The 18,653-nt window shown below is 41.6% G+C and overlaps 1 protein-coding gene across 1 annotated transcript; it reads right to left on the bottom strand.

Moving 5' to 3' along the window:
* Positions 1-9,691: 9,691 nt before the first annotated feature.
* On the bottom strand, positions 9,692-11,143 carry CPR68 (cuticular protein RR-2 motif 68). Its single transcript, XM_028175096.2, has 2 exons — positions 10,967-11,143; positions 9,692-10,745 (listed from the first exon to the last, which is right to left on the bottom strand). The coding sequence occupies exons 1-2, from the start codon at positions 10,976-10,978 to the stop codon at positions 9,807-9,809; spliced, it is 951 nt and encodes a 316-aa protein (XP_028030897.2). The 5' UTR covers positions 10,979-11,143; the 3' UTR covers positions 9,692-9,806.
* Between the last annotated feature and the right edge of the window lie 7,510 nt (positions 11,144-18,653).

The following is an 18,653-nucleotide window of genomic DNA, read 5'->3' as shown; positions in this document are numbered from 1 at the left end:
TTACGCGATGACTCTTGCGCTACATGTTACGTTTCACAAGTCGAATTAGTGCTTTCTTCGACGACACACACTAGACGGCTGCGTAGGTCTGAGTCATCAGGAACAGACGTCGAATTAGTTCTAAAGTATATAACTATTTAAACTGGGAATTGTGAGTTTTTCCCCTAAAAAAGGAAAGCGAATATCGATAAAAAATTAACTGTTGGTCAAATTACCTATAAGAAGTTAAGACATGCGTGGCCAATTGGAATCTTTAATATTAAGCGTATTATCTATGATTGGAATTACACTTCTCACGAGAGATCGCAGACTTAGGCACATAACGAAATGTTTTGTTGTAGTACACACATACATCATGTATACCTACGTATGTAATAAATCATGGTAGTACATACTTTTTTCTTAACCATCCAACCATCAATACAAAAGATTAATGATTTTCTTCGGATTGAGTTTGTAATGAGATTCTTTCGATTATCATATTTACTACCGTGTTACGCTTCTCAGCAGATATTTGATGAAGTATGTACGACAATACGTTACGGCTTTTAATCCTAATTTATTTATAACATAAAAATTAGGAAAATATGTAGCAAGTAAATAATAGAGTCAACAACGAAGTAAAATATATTAATAAAGTAGTCAAAAGCTCATAAAATCAAGCAATTCGTCGCAATAATGGCTTTCCAACACTACCCAGAAAAACATAATATGTAAAAATCTATACTATATAACTCAAATATAACGTGGATACAAAAAAAGAAGAAACAAACATACAACCTATACCCGCAATAAATTTCAACAAAGAATATATTATATCCCAGACTTTAAGTAAAACACTAAAATTGGAAAGGCCATGAAGCGGATGAAATACATAAAATACCTCATCGAACACACAAGAACCTATCATACACTCAACTAGCTATTTACTTACTATACATACATCTGTATATTCAAGCAGCTCATATTTGTAAACCCGCAAGCTATGTCTTCATACTTAACATAAGCGATTTATACTTAAATCTAAGGACATCCCTAAACAACAACAACAATTCTACCAACAACTACTGGCACAGAGCAGCCAAACAAAAAACACCAAAATCTACAATACGTATACACAAACTATCAAAAAATATTAGACACTGTACCTTATACATGAATACTTAAAACTTTTTAATTAAGTGAATTAGGCAGAGTCTTCCTATATGATTATATCATACACAACAATGATTTCGAGGATTTATAGACCAATCACACTGCGAGCTCTCTCGAAGACTCCGCCGTGCTCGCTGCTCCTGCGTCGCCTGTACCTGCGTGCAAAGCGTCTACATCGAGCACCGCAGCCTCCGTCGTACCTGCCGTTCCCGCGTCGCCTATACTGGCGAGTAAAACTACTGCGTCGTCCGCCGTGGCCACCGTTCCAGCAGCGCGATCATCCGCGGCCTCCGTCGCGCCCTCCAAAACTCCTGCTTGTAGGTCACCTGCGCCCGCCTCCTCGTCCTCCGACTCTGACTCGGAGATGGAGGTCGACCTCGCCCCCGCCTCATCGACGGATGGATTCACCCTGGTACAAAAGGGTAAGAAGCGTGCCGCGGAGTCTCGAGCTCTCGCGGCCGCTAAAATTAGCAAAGCCGCGAACGCGTCGCGCCCCCGCCCTCAGACTCCCGTTACGCCTCCAGCCCGTGCCACTCCGTCGCCGCGACCGTTGGCGCAATCTAAAACTCAGACCCCTCCCCCGGTTATCCTTCAAGAGAAGGCAGCTTGGGACCGAGTTTCCCTGGCCCTTAAGGCCAAAAAATTTAATTTTGCCAGCGCCCGTAATCTCGCCAACGGGATTCAAATAAAAGTAACGACACCCGACGACCATAGGGCCCTCTAAAGTTACCTCCGAAAGGAGCGTATAAGTTTCCACACTTATACGCTCCAGGAGGAGCGCGAACTCCGCGTTGTCATACGTGGAATCCCAAAGGAGCTAGATGCCGATCTCATCAAGGCAGATCTGATAGAACAAGGCCTACCAGTAAATTCCGTGCACCGCATGCACACCGGCCGCGGTAGGGAGCCATACAATATGGTTTTAGTCGCCCTCCAGCCTACCCCCGAGGGTAAGCAAATTTTTAACATTCGGACCGTCTGTAGGCTCTCCGGTATTGCCGTCGAAGTCCCCCATAAAAAAGGCACTCCTAGTCAGTGCCATAACTGCCAACTGTACGGGCACTCTTCCCGTAACTGTCACGCGCGCCCCCGATGTGTTAAGTGTTTGGGCGATCACGCCACGGCCCTCTGCGCTCGCGACCAAAAAACCGCGACGGAACCGCCTAGCTGTGTCCTGTGCCGAACACAAGGTCACCCCGCGAACTACCGTGGATGCCCCCGAGCTCCAAAAATAAATCGCCGCGTCGCCCGTCAAAACCGCCTCCGAGCTTCCGGCCCAGACATCAAAGCCACGGTACCCTCTGTGCCGAAGGCTAAGCCTGCTTTCGTGCCGGCGTCGGTGCCCAGCGTCTCGGCTTGGGCTAAACCGTTGCCGTACACGAACACGGCTACAACTCTCTCCCCCGCGACTTGTCCCACCCCCGCGATACGTCCCTCCCCCGCGACCTGCCCTCCGACCGCGTCCGAAAATCTCGCTCTAGCGATCGACTTTTTTCAGTCGATCAACTTTGAGCGTGTTAACGCTTTGGGTGACGCCATTCGCGCCGCCTCCACTGCACAACATTTCATCGCCGTTGTGCAAGAATACGCTGACGTATACGCGTCGTTAAATACGTACGTCCTCCCCTCACTCCGCCGGTAATCAATGGCGTACATTAGTAGAATAAAACCCTTATCCGTAACAATAGGATTTTTTAACGCTTACGGTCTCGCAAATCAACGTGATCAGGTTTGTGATTTTTTGCGTGACCATCAAATTGACATTTTCTTAGTGCAGGAGACCCTACTTAAGCCCGCGCGCCGTGACCCTAAAATCGCGAACTATAACATGGTCAGGAACGACAGGCTCTCTGCCCGTGGTGGTGGTACCGTTATTTACTATAGAAGAGCCCTGCATTGCGTCCCGCTCGATCCTCCTGCGCCCGCTAATATCGAAGCATCAGTGTGCCGAATCTCACTGACGGGACACGCGCCGATCGTTATCGCGTCCGTTTATCTTCCACCGGATAAGATCGTTCTAAGCAGTGATATCGAGGCGCTGCTCGGTATGGGGAGCTCTGTCATTCTGGCGGGCGACCTAAATTGTAAACACATCAGGTGGAACTCACACACCACAACCCCGAATGGCAGGCGGCTTGACGCGTTAGTCGATGATCTCGCCTTCGATATCGTCGCTCCGTTCACCCTGACTCACTACCCGCTAAATATCGCGCATCGCCCGGATATACTCGACATAGCGTTATTAAAAAACGTAACTCTGCGCTTACACTCGATCGAAGTAGTTTCAGAGTTAGATTCAGACCACCGTCCCGTCGTTATGAAGCTCGGTCGCGCTCCCGATTCCGTTCCCGTCACGAGGACTGTGGTGGATTGGCACACGCTGGGCATCAGCCTGGCTGAATCTGATCCACCATCGCTCCCGTTTAACCCGGACTCTACCCCGTCTCCTCAGGATACCGCTGAAGCCATAGACATCTTAACATCACACATCACCTCGACATTAGATAGGTCATCGAAACAAGTTGTAGCGGAGGACTTCCTTCACCGCTTCAAATTGTCCGACGATATTAGGGAACTCCTTAGAGCTAAGAACGCCTCGATACGCGCCTACGACAGGTATCCTACCGCGGAAAATCGTATTCGAATGCGTGCCCTACAACGCGACGTAAAGTCTCGCATCGCCGAAGTCCGAGATGCCAGATGGTCTGATTTCTTAGAAGGACTCGCGCCCTCCCAAAGGTCTTACTACCGCTTAGCTCGTACTCTCAAATCGGATACGGTAGTAACTATGCCCCCCCTCGTAGGCCCCTCAGGCCGACTCGCGGCCTTTGATGATGACGAAAAAGCAGAGCTGCTGGCCGATACATTGCAAACCCAGTGCACGCCCAGCACTCAATCCGTGGACCCTGTTCATGTAGAATTAGTAGACAGTGAGGTAGAACGCAGAGCCTCCTTGCCACCCTCGGATGCGTTACCACCCGTCACCCCGATGGAAGTTAAAGACTTGATCAAAGACCTACGTCCTCGCAAGGCTCCCGGTTCCGACGGTATATCTAACCGCGTTATTAAACTTCTACCCGTCCAACTCATCGTGATGTTGGCATCTATTTTCAATGCCGCTATGGCGAACTGTATCTTTCCCGCGGTGTGGAAAGAAGCGGACGTTATCGGCATACATAAACCCGGTAAACCAAAAAATCATCCGACGAGCTACCGCCCGATTAGCCTCCTCATGTCTCTAGGCAAGCTGTATGAGCGTCTGCTCTACAAGCGCCTCAGAGATTTCGTCTCATCCAAGGGCATTCTCATCGATGAACAATTCGGATTCCGTACAAATCACTCATGCGTTCAACAGGTGCACCGCCTCACGGAGCACATTCTTGTGGGGCTTAATCGACCAAAACCGTTATACACAGGAGCTCTCTTCTTCAACGTCGCAAAAGCGTTCGACAAAGTCTGGCACAATGGTTTGATTTTCAAACTATTCAACATGGGCGTGCCGGATAGTCTCGTGCTCATCATACGGGACTTCTTGTCGAACCGCTCTTTTCGATATCGAGTCGAGGGAACCCGCTCCTCCCCACGACCTCTCACAGCTGGATTCCCACAAGGCTCTGTCCTCTCACCCCTCCTATTTAGCTTATTCGTCAACGATATTCCCCGGTCGCCGCCGACCCATTTAGCTTTATTCGCCGACGACACGACTGTTTACTATTCTAGTAGAAATAAGTCCCTAATCGCGAAGAAGCTTCAGAGCGCAGCCCTAGCCCTAGGACAGTGGTTCCGAAAATGGCGCATAGACATCAACCCAGCGAAAAGTACTGCGGTGCTATTTCAGAGGGGAAGCTCCACACGGATTTCCTCCCGGATTAGGAGGAGGAATCTCACACCCCCGATTACTCTCTTTAGACAACCCATACCCTGGGCCAGGACGGTCAAGTACCTGGGCGTTACCCTGGATGCATCGATGACATTCCGCCCGCATATAAAATCAGTCCGTGACCGTGCCGCGTTTATTCTCGGTAGACTCTACCCCATGATCTGTAAGCGGAGTAAAATGTCCCTTCGGAACAAGGTGACACTTTACAAAACTTGCATAAGGCCCGTCATGACTTACGCGAGTGTGGTGTTCGCTCACGCGGCCCGCACACACATAGACACCCTCCAATCCCTACAATCCCGCTTTTGCAGGTTAGCTGTCGGCGCTCCGTGGTTCGTGAGGAACGTTGACCTACACGACGACCTGGGCCTCGAATCAATTCGGAAATACATGAAATCAGCGTCGGAACGATACTTCGATAAGGCTATGCGTCATGATAATCGCCTTATCGTTGCCGCCGCTGACTACTCCCCGAATCCTGATCATGCAGGAGCCAGTCACCGTCGACGCCCTAGACACGTCCTTACGGATCCATCAGATCCAATAACCTTTGCATTAGATGCCTTCAGCTCTAATACTAGGGGCAGGCTTAGGGACCCCGGTAACCGTACTCGTCGAACTCGACAAAGAGGTCGACGTGCAACCTAACCCATGCATCAGCCCGCTGAGTTTCTCGCCGGATCTTCTCAGCGGGTCGCGATTCCGATCCGGTAGTAGATTCATTCGCGAAACAATTGCTCTTGAGTTGTTAGGTCTCCTTCGGAGGCGCTCGGGCAGTTCTTAGCAAATCCCACCCCTCTTGGCTGAGCCTTTGCTCGCCCACCTGTCCTGGTGAAACTGGAAAGGCCTTCGGGCCACCAGTAAACTTTCAATCATAAAAAAAAAAAAAAAAAAAAAAGAAGGATTTATAGACATAAAAAGGACGTTACACCCAAATAAATAGCCGTAGATAATATTTCCTAACTAACGGCAATGAGTATCATCAATATTTAAGTCAGTGAGCAATAATCGAGTTTTCTAATCTCGGAACCCCAAATTTTACGGTAAAGATAAAAATATTACCTATCAAATACAAGGGAAAACTAGATAAATAAATAAAAAACATTGAAAGTACCTATTTCGATTAGAAGAAGATCAAGTCGTCCAAAGAACAGCCTGAATATGGCTCACCACAGGCAATTTTTTCCCCTAAAAAGGCTTCCTAACAGCAATTGAAGATCAGTTAATAAAAACGAGAAATAAAACAAAATTTATAATCAAAGATTTAATAAGTAGACTATGCCGTCAATAGACTGAAGCCATAGTTCACAATGATCCAAACAAATAAGACCATTTTGTTCTTTCCAGCCAGTGGTAACGCTCTCTACTGCTGATGCTGTTTTAAATATTTCGTCAGTGCCTATGAGATATACATAACGTCTATCCAATTTTAATCTGAAATTGAATTATATCAGATAAGTATTTATAACTAATCATCGGAATTGTAATTTTATGAATTCTTGTATACTTCCGAGAATCGTGATGCTAGACGTATTGTTAAACAGCGCTCCGCGTTAGAAAAGTATTCGAACGCGAGGTGACGACTTCTTGGAGCAAAGTTTTCCTCTTCGTAGAGAATACTTTAAAAAATAAAATAGATGAACAGTCCAGTTCAAATAGTTTTCTTATAAAGCTCTAAAATTAAATTTTTGTTTAAATGAAAATATTGTAAGAATAAAATCCTATTATTTATGAAATTACAACATATTTAAAAAGCGGTGCCCATTTTGGAGTAATTTACTGCTGTTTTCCGTATCAAAATAAATACACTGCGGAAATAACTTAATATATAGGTAAATATTAATAGAAAAACAATTATGAGTCTTTTTTTGGAAATATTAAAATGTAAACGAAATATGCCAACGCATTTAATATCAAAATACATTTTTTTTTAAAATAGTTCAGTCGACCGTAGGCATGCCATACCATTCATCTAGAATTAACTTTTAACTGGAATCCATAGACATCTCAAGATAGGCTAATGTAACATTCAATCCAGAAGGAATGAATAAATAAGCAGGATAGTGGTACTTACCTGAGCGGGCTACAATACGCGCTCCTGTCAGTAATATTACAAATTTTGGGAGTATGGTTTTCAATTTTACTTTATCATAAAATCGTTTAAATACTTCGTATAAATAATTCGTACTTAGTACGTATAGCCTGAGCTAATTGGTACCTGCGATTGGTATATAAACATCCTCACAGTCGCATCGTTTGTTCCAAGTACCTACACTATAGTCGGATTTTTAATTAGACGAAGCCAGCTGACAGTAGCTAATGTCACTTTGTGAAATAATGTTGCTATATTTAAAGTAATAGTGATGCGTTCAGTTCTCGTTCAATCACATAAATGAACAATGAGTGTGAAGAGTTACTCATTAATTTCAAACTATAAATTCAAACTATATTCAGTTTTTTTTATTTTCATTACCTATGTACCTATAATTGTTATATTTTATACATCTATAGTTTCAACTATATGATGCATTGGAAATAGGACAGTCTTACAAGCTTCCTCGCAATGTTTTTCTTAATGTTTAAAACACTCGGTATTCAGTACAGGTAGATACCATAGGAACATAATGTTTCGTCGAAAACTCGTTGGTATGTACAAAGCACGGCTAAAATTCGAACCCCGTGCCCGATATCGGCAGTTCGGCACACTAACTATTCACTAGACAATCGAGGCAATTTCATTAATTCAGGAGTTTTTTCAATCGTTCACTTTGTCACAACACTATTTTTATTTCATCAAAAACTGACAACACAGTAAACGTCAGTTTACTTCGTCTAATAAAAAATCCGACTATAGGCGCTTTATCAGGTTTTATCCCATAAGCTGCGGCACGGCTTGATTTAACTGTTCACTTAATCGAAGCTAAATAACCTTACGTCCCTGATAAATTTCCCCATATGACCATAAAGCAGATCTACTAATGTATTTAAATACCAAAACCCGTTTTGGTATTTAAGTACAAATTACAATTTACAATTTTGTCGGCAACGACAAGTCGGTTCCTATTTTTGCGACGAGGACACGGCGCCACCCCTCCCATGCGGGGCAGGCGACGAGCGTATGCTCTGCCGTGTCCAAGTCGCAACCACAATGGTGGCACTCTGCCGTCGGCTCGGCTGTGATCCGGTGCAGGAACTACCGAAACAACCATGCACAGTGAGCACCTGCGTGAGCCGGAAAGTGAGGCGTCCTCTGTCACGATTCACCCAATCCACAAGGACCGGGCGCAACTTAGCGCACTCTGCTGATGCATTTGAAAACTAATTCACGTTCCAATTAAGCTTCAGCATAATTCGGCATTGAGCGTCACTGAGTCGCATTATGCTCTGTAATTGGAAAACTACCTCTTTTACGGAGCGTTAATATGTCATGTATTTGCAAACTGTCTTTGCTGCAAATCACAGTGTCTTCTATTCTGTTTATTTTTTCATGATATATTAAATTTACAGAAAAAGTAGCAGCGTTTAATTTTGCGAATGGTCTTTGAAATACAAATCAAAACGTCGATACTTTAAAAATTTTGAAATTTCAATTTTTGTGCATACAAATAACAAATCTTTAGAGGTGCATCGGTGTTCGAATCCCGCAGGTGAGTACCAATTTTTCTAATGAAATACGTATTTAACAAATGTTCACGATTGACCTCCACGGTGATGGAATAACATCGTGTAATAAAAATCAAACCCGCAAAATTATAATTTGCGTAATTACTGGTGGTAGGACCTCTTGTGAGTCCGCACGGATAGGTACCACCGCCCTGCCTATTACTGCCGTGAAGCAGAAATGCGTTTCGGTTTGAAGAGTGGGGTAGCCGTTGTAACTAACATACTGAGACCTTAGAACTTATATCTCAAAGTGGGTGGCGCATTTACGTTGTAGATGTCTATAGGCTCCAGTAACCACTTAACACCAGGTGGGCTGTGAGCTCATCCACCCATCTAAGCCATAAAAATAGGTTCAATTTTAATTCGAACTCCTCCTAGTAAGCGGAAATTTTATGATTTACCCGTCTAATAACTTACCATCTAATTATTATAACAATTTTTTTTTTTTAAATGTAACTAAAAGTGATACAAATTAAGTTTCAGTGTGCCTTGACTTAATCACGAATTTGTTTTTTTTTCCTCGAATGTCTTCCTTTAAAGAAACTCGAATATTACTGCACTGACTGAGACTTTGCCCAATTTAAAATCTTTTTTATTAGCTTTACCTGTATATCTGTCTATTTTTAAGTAATCGAATCTTTGAACGAAATTTCTAGTAACTTCAAGAAGTCCGTTTAATTTGAAAATTTGGACTAGTCTTAAGAGCCCACTATCATCGGATATATACAATAATTTTACTCATCATCATCACCATCAACCCACAGACGTCCACTGCTGGACTTAAGCCTCCCTCAAGGTTCGCCATAGTGACTGCTTCTGCGCAGCCTGCATAATTTTTCTATTCAAACTTAAAATCTTATCTAATATTTTGACTAGGATTATTAGAACCATAAATTTTAATGATTTTGTCATTTAAATTTTAGATTATTCACGCGTGTTTCCGTAGTTTTTACAGATGTCTTAAATATTAAAAGAGAAATTAAAAAATTAATGTTATTTTAATGCTTTTATTTCATTCAGTATTAAAAAATAAACAAAAATAATCATAACTATTTACAAATCAAGTCTTTAGGAGTAAATTGAGGAGTCGTTGGGAATTTTATCTTGTTTAGGGGTAACGGTATCCAGCAGCTGTAGTTTCAATGAGCTTAGCGGGAGCTGCACGAACGGTGGAGGCCACAGCTGGTACCGCTGTCGCAGCGATAGGAGCAGCGTACGCGGCAGCAACTGGAGCTGCTGACACGGGTCCCGTTGCGGTGTAGGTGGTGTATGCTGCAGCTACTGGAGAGGCATATGAGGTGTAGGCCGCAGAAAATGGAGCTGTGTAGGCTGCAGAAAATGGAGCTGTGTAGGCAGCATATGGGCCAGCTGCAGCATAGCGTGCTGCAACTACGGAAGGAGCTGCGTAGCGCGCAGCAACAACAGGTGCGGGAGCTACTGGTGCGGTCGCATAACGAGCGTAGATAGGAGCCGGTGCAGCAGCGACCGGTGCAGCAGCTACTGGAGCAGCAGCGTACCGTGCTACGAAGGGACCGGCTTCATATCTGGCTGCAGTAACATAGGGTGCCGAATATGCAGGAGCAACTGCGTAGCGAGCGGCGTAGTACGGTGCTGCAACAGGGGCAGCGGCTATAGGAGCAGCGGCTACAGGAGCAGCAGCCACCGGAGCTGCTGCATAACGAGCGGGTACTACTGCGGGCTCTGCAACAACTGCAGGCGCAGCCGCCACGAGTGGCTCTTTACGTACTACGGCATTGAAGCCATTAATGGAGTCAGCGGCGTAGTCCACGACACGACGTGTGCCGTCGGGTTCAACCAAAGAGTAAGATCCTTGAACCAAATCTCCATTGCGTTCTTCTTGTTGACTTTTGTAATCACCGGTCAAAGAGTCCGCAACATCATAGCCAAATCTGTATTGAGGAAGAGGATCGAATTCTTCGATTCTTGCCGCTACTGCAGGAGCTGCTGCTACTAGAGGCGCAGCTGCATAGGCGGCGGGAACAACGCTCCCATAAGCGGCAGCCAAAAGGCAAGAAAAGGTTACCAACTGTAAAAGAAAACACGAAATTACACATGAGGAAAAACTACAGCTGATAAATTTATGGCGTAAAAATTTATAGTAATTTTATTAATAATGTACTGCTTTTGGTCAGCATCAAGCTTTGCTTAGATTTTTTTACACTCTCATAATTTACTATTATTTAACACAATTAAAATTTATTTCCACTATTCACATTTCACTTCACATCAATCCAAATTCTGTTGTACCTTGAGGGCCATTGCTGTGGTTGTTGAGCTGTGTTCGGGGGTGCTTGAAGCGATGAACTGTACCCCTTGTTGGCTACTATCGGTATATATAGCTGGCGTGCTACGCTTGCCTCATCCTGGTCGCATCTCCAAATTTAAATATATTCAAGTACGCACGTACACGAGTCCGGCCGATGGGACGAGCGGACAATACCACGTAAACAAAGCAGCTACTTGTGCAACATACCTGGCCTATGAAACATCGCGGTCACACCAATTTTTCGCTCAATACACAAAACGACTTGTTTTCAGATGGTATATTAGACAATCTTCACGGTTCGATATTACTGAAAGAACTCATATGACAAATGCTGAAACAACTTTTGCGTAAGCCATAAACCCATACTGGTAATATCGATTTTTGCATGTGTTTTTTTTATTGCCCTTGTAGGCAGACGAGCTTACGGTCTGTCCGAGCTAACGGTCCGAGTGGTTACCGTCGCTCATGGACATCAGCAATGTCAGGGGAGAGCCAAGCCGCGGTCTAGAATAATAATAAGCTTTTTAATTATTTTCTTCAAACGATTTGAGCTGTTGTTAAGCTCATTGTGAAGTCGCACAGCTGAGTACGGTCATAGCTCTGCTTCCTTCTGCCGCTGAACTATTATACATTCTGTATTCATTCATTCAGTATTAAATAGCCTAATAATTCATAAATGTATAATAATAAACAAATGCAAATTTATATTTCAAAAGGCAACTGGCTTGGCTATGCCACTGGTACTGCTGACGTCCATGAGCAATGGTAACTCGTATGCTCGTCTGCTCATAAAGATAATTTAAAAAAAACTTCTTATCGTGATGTCAGCATTATTAACATTATAGAGGGCTTTAGAAGTGGATTTTGAATATTTCAGTCCACGTGCCTACGCTATTAAAATCTAATAAAAGAGTAAATACTATTTACGGTAAATTATTGGTGCCTAAAAATGAATAAAAAAGATACGGCAATCGGATCCTGAAAAAGAGGCACACTACATGTTCAAGAATGACTTTCTTGACAAAACAAAAAAATCTGCGCGTATACAAAACGTATATAATCTGTCCCTTTACGTATCCCGCCATCTTGCATATTTTCTACCGCAAAGCATGCTATTTGGTACGCCTAGTAGTTTTATTATTATTTTTCTTAGTTCAAATTTAAAAGTGTAACATTAAATTACTATTAAAAATATACATAACTAAAACCCGATAGTCTAGGTGGTTTTTATTCACAATAAATTCATAAACGATGTCAATCGCCGCATTCTGTTACAAATTCTACATCCTTGTTAATCCCTAACTGACTTCCTCTCTTTATTCTTATTTTGATCATTACAACAAGGATATTGCGGAGAAACCGACAAATATGTATGTATTGAAGTCGCCGCGCGTGGTCTACGGTTAGGGCGCCCAGTAAATTCGTATCGAGCGATGCGATGTGTCAATGTTGAATCCCACAAGCAGGTACCAAATTCTCTAATGAAATACGTAACTACTTAACACATATATTTACGAATGACTTCCTCTTTGAAGGAATCATATCGGATAAGAAAAATGAAAGCTGCAAATTTTACAATTTGCATAATTATTGGTCGTATTATAAGCTCGCACAGGTAGATACCACCACCCTGCGTATTTCTGTCATGAAGCAATAATGCATTTCAGTTTGAAGGATGGTGTAGCGGTTATATTATAAAACTGAGACTTATAACTCGTGTCTCAAGATGGGTAGCGGCTTTAGCGTGATTGATGTCGATGGGCTCCGGGACCACTTAGAACCAGATGAGCCGTGAGCGCGTCTATCCATCTTAGCAATAAAGAGCAAAATGTACCAATAAACACATTTATATAAAATTAATAGTTCGTTAGGCCATTCACACAATACATATTTTTTATGTATATCATGCCTATTTCTCCCGCAAAAGCAGTCATAATCTGTAATGTATGCCAATATGAAGAGCGGTCACCTCAAAATGTTCCTTAATCGCAACGCAACGCAACTGTGACTGGCACATCCGGGTGATGGAAGGCCGGCTATCCTCAACCCACGCTGGTTCTGACTCAGCGGGGTATTCCGTAGGATAGACCATTCTAACCGGCGCCATCTAGGCGGGCTTCGGATAGCCTGCCGACCGAGAGGGCTGGTGGTCGTGGCGCCGACGACCGCCAGTCCGGCGTCCCGAGGGGGAGGGTGATGGGAGAGATGTGCTCCGCACTAAACGCTTCACTTTCCCCCCTTTGCCTTTTCATGAGTTTTGTCTCATGCGAGGTTTGGACGTTGGTTGTTGAGAGACAGGAGGTTTTAGTCGAGGTTCGGAGGTTAGGAGGTTCGACTCCGACATGCCCCGCCCTCCATCCCCAGTGAAGGGCGGAAGTCCGGCGATTTCCACCTGACAAAAAAAAAAAACTGTGACTGGCAGTGGTAGTTTGTGTAGAACTTTTTGTCTCTAAAATTTAACATCACGCTGTCACCTGCCCATCGAAACCTCAAAAAATCTATTAATTTAGATATAGAATTCGTGTAATCCAATAAAACTTTCACGAGGTCGTTTTGTATACACATTAAAATCCAATAGTTACTAAAACGAATGTTCGTAAAAACCGTTCGTATTTCGATATCAATACAAAATAACTTACGTGTGACATAAAGTAATGAAATAGTAATAGTGGTCTAGTTTGTAAATGTAGAGATTCGTGGACGGCCGTCGCGACATTTGGATCATGCTCCCTGGTCATACGAGTTACACATACGATTGCGAAACATTGTTATTATGTTGTTCAAGGTAACGTTATTACCTAGTCCATAGATTACATAGTTAGTGTATTACAAGTAAACAATATTAATCCGAATTAATTTCTCAAATGACAGAATTCACTAAAACAACATTTTATTTTGAAAACAAATAATTTCTAATAGGTCCGGTCCATACGAAATACTTTGCAAATTTCAATTGTGTTGTATAACTAATATTATGATTGGTATAATTAAAGCGATTAAGAAAAAAATCATTTCATCTTAAAAATGCATAGGGTGATAGATGATTATTGTACATATTTTATTGGCAGATATTTGTAAAAGTAAAGTCATTATAAAATATTGTAGAAAGCATAAATGAAACGGGCAATGCTATTTATGTTCACGCATGACTTCAACCATGAAAGAATAATATCGTATACTAAAAAAACAAATGCGTGAAATTATAATTTTCCTAATTACTGCCCTGCCTATTTCTGCCGGGAATCAGCAATGCGTTTCGGCTTGAAAGATCCAATAGTCACTATTACATAATGTATAATTAAGATTTATGTTGAGTATGGCATTGATGTGTGTCTATCTCAATGTATATGAGCTTCGATGAGTAACTAAGGTTGGCCGTGAGTTCTTTCTCCCGTCTAATCTTTATATATAAAAATGAATTGCTGTTCATTAGTCTCGCTAAAACTCGAGAACGGCTGGACCGATTTGGCTAATTTTGGTCTTGAATTATTCGTGGAAGTTCAGGGAAGGTTTGAAAGGTGAAAAAATATAAAAAAGTTCGGAATTATATAAAAACAAACAATTTTGTTATTCCTTTGATGTGTCCCCCGTTGGTCTTTTATTTATCGATTGAGGCACTACGAAGTCTGCCGGGTCAGCTAGTTAATAATAAAAATCGGACACATAAAAGTAATAGAAGATTTTACACCTGTTTATCAATTTAATTATATTATCATAAAACTTTTTTCAGGTTGCCACACTTTTAAACTTTTTTACTTTTTTTTATTTTTTATTGCTTAGATGGGTGGACGAGCTCACAGCCCACCTGGTGTTAACTGGTTACTAGAGCCCATAGACATCTACAACGTAAATGCGCCACCCACCTTGAGATATAAGTTCTTAGGTCTCAAGTATAGTTACAACGGCTGCTCCACCCTTCAAACCGAAACGCATTACTGGTTCACGGCAGAAATAGGCGGGGTGGTGGTACCTACCCGTGCGGACTCACAAGAGGTCCTACCACCAGTGAAATGTGCCAGCAAATAAGTAATAACGTAGTTTATTTGATACTAGTTTGAGAACAATCAACAAGTATAGTATAGACCCGTGCAATATTAGCTCCTTAACGGGCATCCATGATGAATGCATAAACCCGTCCATGTGTCATTTGGGCGGTTCAATTTGCATCACAATGAAGTTTGCAGCACAGGTGAAGGACGTCATCTAGACGAAAACTGTCTCGTGCTCCAAATTGCTAGTCAAGCGGTTGTCATTCTTCGTGCATACAAAGTTGCCGTGTTCGAATAGTAATATAAGTTACATACTATTGAAAAATTTTAGACAATTGTCATGTTTAGTTGTGGAGTAAATACTTTTACTTTCTGCATTCATTGTATTTAATCACCAAGTTAGCTTTGCAAAACATTATATGTATTTGGAAACAAAGTAGTGTAGTTTTTCGTTTCTCTTTTTTTTTGTGCATTTTAACAATTACAGAAAACATCAATAGGAACATTAACAGAAAATGAAGCAACACCAAAAAAATCTGTAATATTTATATATTCTGTGAAGTTAATTTATTTTAACAACATACAATTTCTAGTCATAAATTCATCGATAATAAATATCATAAATATAGCTTTTGCCTGCGACTTCGTCCGCGTGGAATAGTTACTTTGGTATAACGCTAAATTTTACCCGCGACTTCATTTACGTAGAAGTAAGTGTATTTTTGAATAATAGAATGTAAGGAGCTATTTAAGGTACCAAAATCATGCTTTTTAGCCGACTTCAAAAGAGGAGGTTATTAGTGCTCCGCTCGTATTGGTCTTAGCGTGATGTTATAAATAGCTTATAACCTTCCTCAATAAATGAGCTATCTGACACTGAAATATTTTTTCAAATCGGACCAGTAGTCCCTGAGATTAGCGCGTTCAAACAAACAAACTCTTCAGCTTTATAATATTAGTATAGATAAACTTAATCCTGGAATTAACACCGTGGCGTATTTCATTTTCCAGTGTGTGTATTACGTCAAGGCAGGTTGGACACGAAAGCTCGGTGTGCGTTGAGCATTTTCCTGTGCACGTGCGTCCTTCACAAGGTTGCCAACTGTTGCACAACTTTCGTTCATGACACGCAATATCATAATATTGAATCCAAGCATAGTTTTTATTTTATTTTAAGGACATGTTATACTTTAGTGACGTTGTCAGAGTGGTAAATTACGTTTATTTCTAATTACCAGCTAAACATTTTTATGTCTTAGTCCGTGTAACTAAATTATAAAAGTCATGTATTTTTTGTAGTTTTTTCTTTTAGATCAAATTTGATTATTTACGATTACATAATTACGATGGTAAAAATGTACTAGAAGAGCTTTCGGGATTTAGCACCAAGGAATCCCAGCCCGGCAGTCAAAAGCGCCCCGAGCATCGTCGGAGATTTCACCCTTTGAGACACAGCCCACGGGATAGCCCGTTGGATTACAACCAGCGTGAGGCGAGGAGCGTTATATTACACTGTTGCTATTTCTTAAGACACATGTAGAGTAGGCTGTATGTCGTATTTTCGAGTTTATCTCGTCTGCCCTGAAACTAGCATACGAAGAATACTTTTTTTTTCCTGATAGCCTTGAGAGGCTATTTCAGCGTAACCTTAACTAGTAGGTGAACTCACGGGGCAAACCGGAGCGATGCTAACACTGACCTTAGTAAGAGTAGTGCTTCGCAGAATCTACCACCGGACCGGAAACGCGACCCACTGAGAAGATTCGGTGAGAAACTCAGTGGACTGGGAAGAATACCCTAAATCATTACAGTACTAGAAGTCAAATGACATCTAAAGAGAGAAAAAGAGAAAAAAGCACTATCACATGCCCTGTTGCTTCTTTCTGAAAAATAGTTCCCTCGTAACAGCCTGATTTGCTGTTTTATTTCCAAATAAAATTAATACAGATTGTTTTAGTTAATAAACGTTACGATGCAGAATGAAAAATTTTCATTGTGTTGATACATTTATTTAAAAAATCAAGGAAGTGATTCGAACAAATGAGCGGAACAAAATTAAAAATCTTTTGTCTTACACAAAAAAACCTAATTCGATCCGGATTATTCATTTTAATATATTCATCAGATAAATACTATTCATATTATAATTTTACAGCGTCAGCAACAATGAAGATTAAAATGTGATAAATTAGGGAGTTCCGTTTTTTTTTTCACAAAAGAAATATTTATATATTTTTTTTTTTATTGCTTAGGTTGGTGGTCGTGCTCACAGCCCACCTGGTTTTAAGTGGTTACTGGAGCCCATAGATATCTACAACGTAAATGCGCCACCCACCTTGAGATATAAGCTCTAAGGTCTCAAGTATAGTTACAACGGCTGCCCCACCCTTCAACAAAAACGCGTTACTGCTTCACGGCAGAAATAGGCAGGGTGGTGGTACCTACCCGTGCGGACTCACAAGAGGTCCTAGCACCAGTAATTACGCAAATTATAATTTTGCGGGTTTGATTTTTATTACACGATGTTACCTTCACCGTGGATGTTAATCGTGAACAATTGTTGAGTACGTATTTCATTAGAAAAATTGGTACCCGCTGGAGATTCAAACACCGGTGCATCGCTCAACACGTATGCACTGGACGTCTTATCGTTTAGGCCACGACGACTTAAAGTAGTAGTATGTAGTAAGTAGTAAGTACCTTGGCATGAATTACTGACACCATTTTTGAAATAAATATTGTAACTGGAGTACGTTTTTGCGGCCATTTCTTGTAATTCGAATTCAGCAAAATCTCAACATTTTATGGAACTAAATATACTATAAAAACTAGGAACAAATATTGGAATTCAGTAAAGGCTAGCACGATCAATAACTAGATCGGAGCAAATAAATTGAAACAGATCTGTACAATTTAAACTTATCTAAACCTGATTCAAATTATATTAAAATATGTTTATTTATTTATTTATTTATTTAGACACACCAACAGCAATACACACAAAACATTCAAGCTTAAAATTAACATGTATATAATTAAGTACTGGCATGTAAGCCAGTTACAGGCATGTACAGCAATCTCTTATAACAAACTATGACATGTTACAGCAATTTTACAAACAGCGGAAAAATAGGCTAAATTTATATGTTAACAGTACGACAAAAAAAAGTATATTTGAAAATAACATGAAAACAAGAGTTAACTACTTAACATTCTCTAAATATGTACCTAATATTATTATGTTATACATATTATTTCAAAACATCTAAATGTAGTCATCTAAATGAAGTCGTCGTGGCCTAAAGGATAAGATGTCCGGTGCATTCGTGTTGAAGCGATGCACCGGTGTTCGAATCCCGCAGGCGGGTACCAATTTTTCTAATGAAATATGTACTCAACAAATGTTCACGATTGACTTCCACGGTGAAGGAATAACATCGTGTAATAAAAATCAAACCCGCAAAATTATAATTTGCGTAATTACTGGTGGTAGGACCTCTTGTGAGTCCGCGCGGATAGGTACCACCGCCCTGCTTATTTCTGCCGTGAAGCAGTAATGCGTTTCGGTTTGAAGGGTGGGGTAGCCGTTGTAACTATACTGAGATTTTAGAACTTGTATCTCAAGGTGGGTGGCGCGTCTACGTTGTAGATGTCTATGGGCTCCAGTAACCACTTAAAA

Source organism: Bombyx mandarina, chromosome 07 (genome assembly GCF_030267445.1).
Source record: "Bombyx mandarina strain Sakado chromosome 07, ASM3026744v2".
NCBI lineage: Eukaryota > Metazoa > Arthropoda > Insecta > Lepidoptera > Bombycidae > Bombyx > Bombyx mandarina.
Note: the sequence above shows the minus strand (reverse complement) of the source record. Positions and strands in the feature narration are given on the sequence as shown.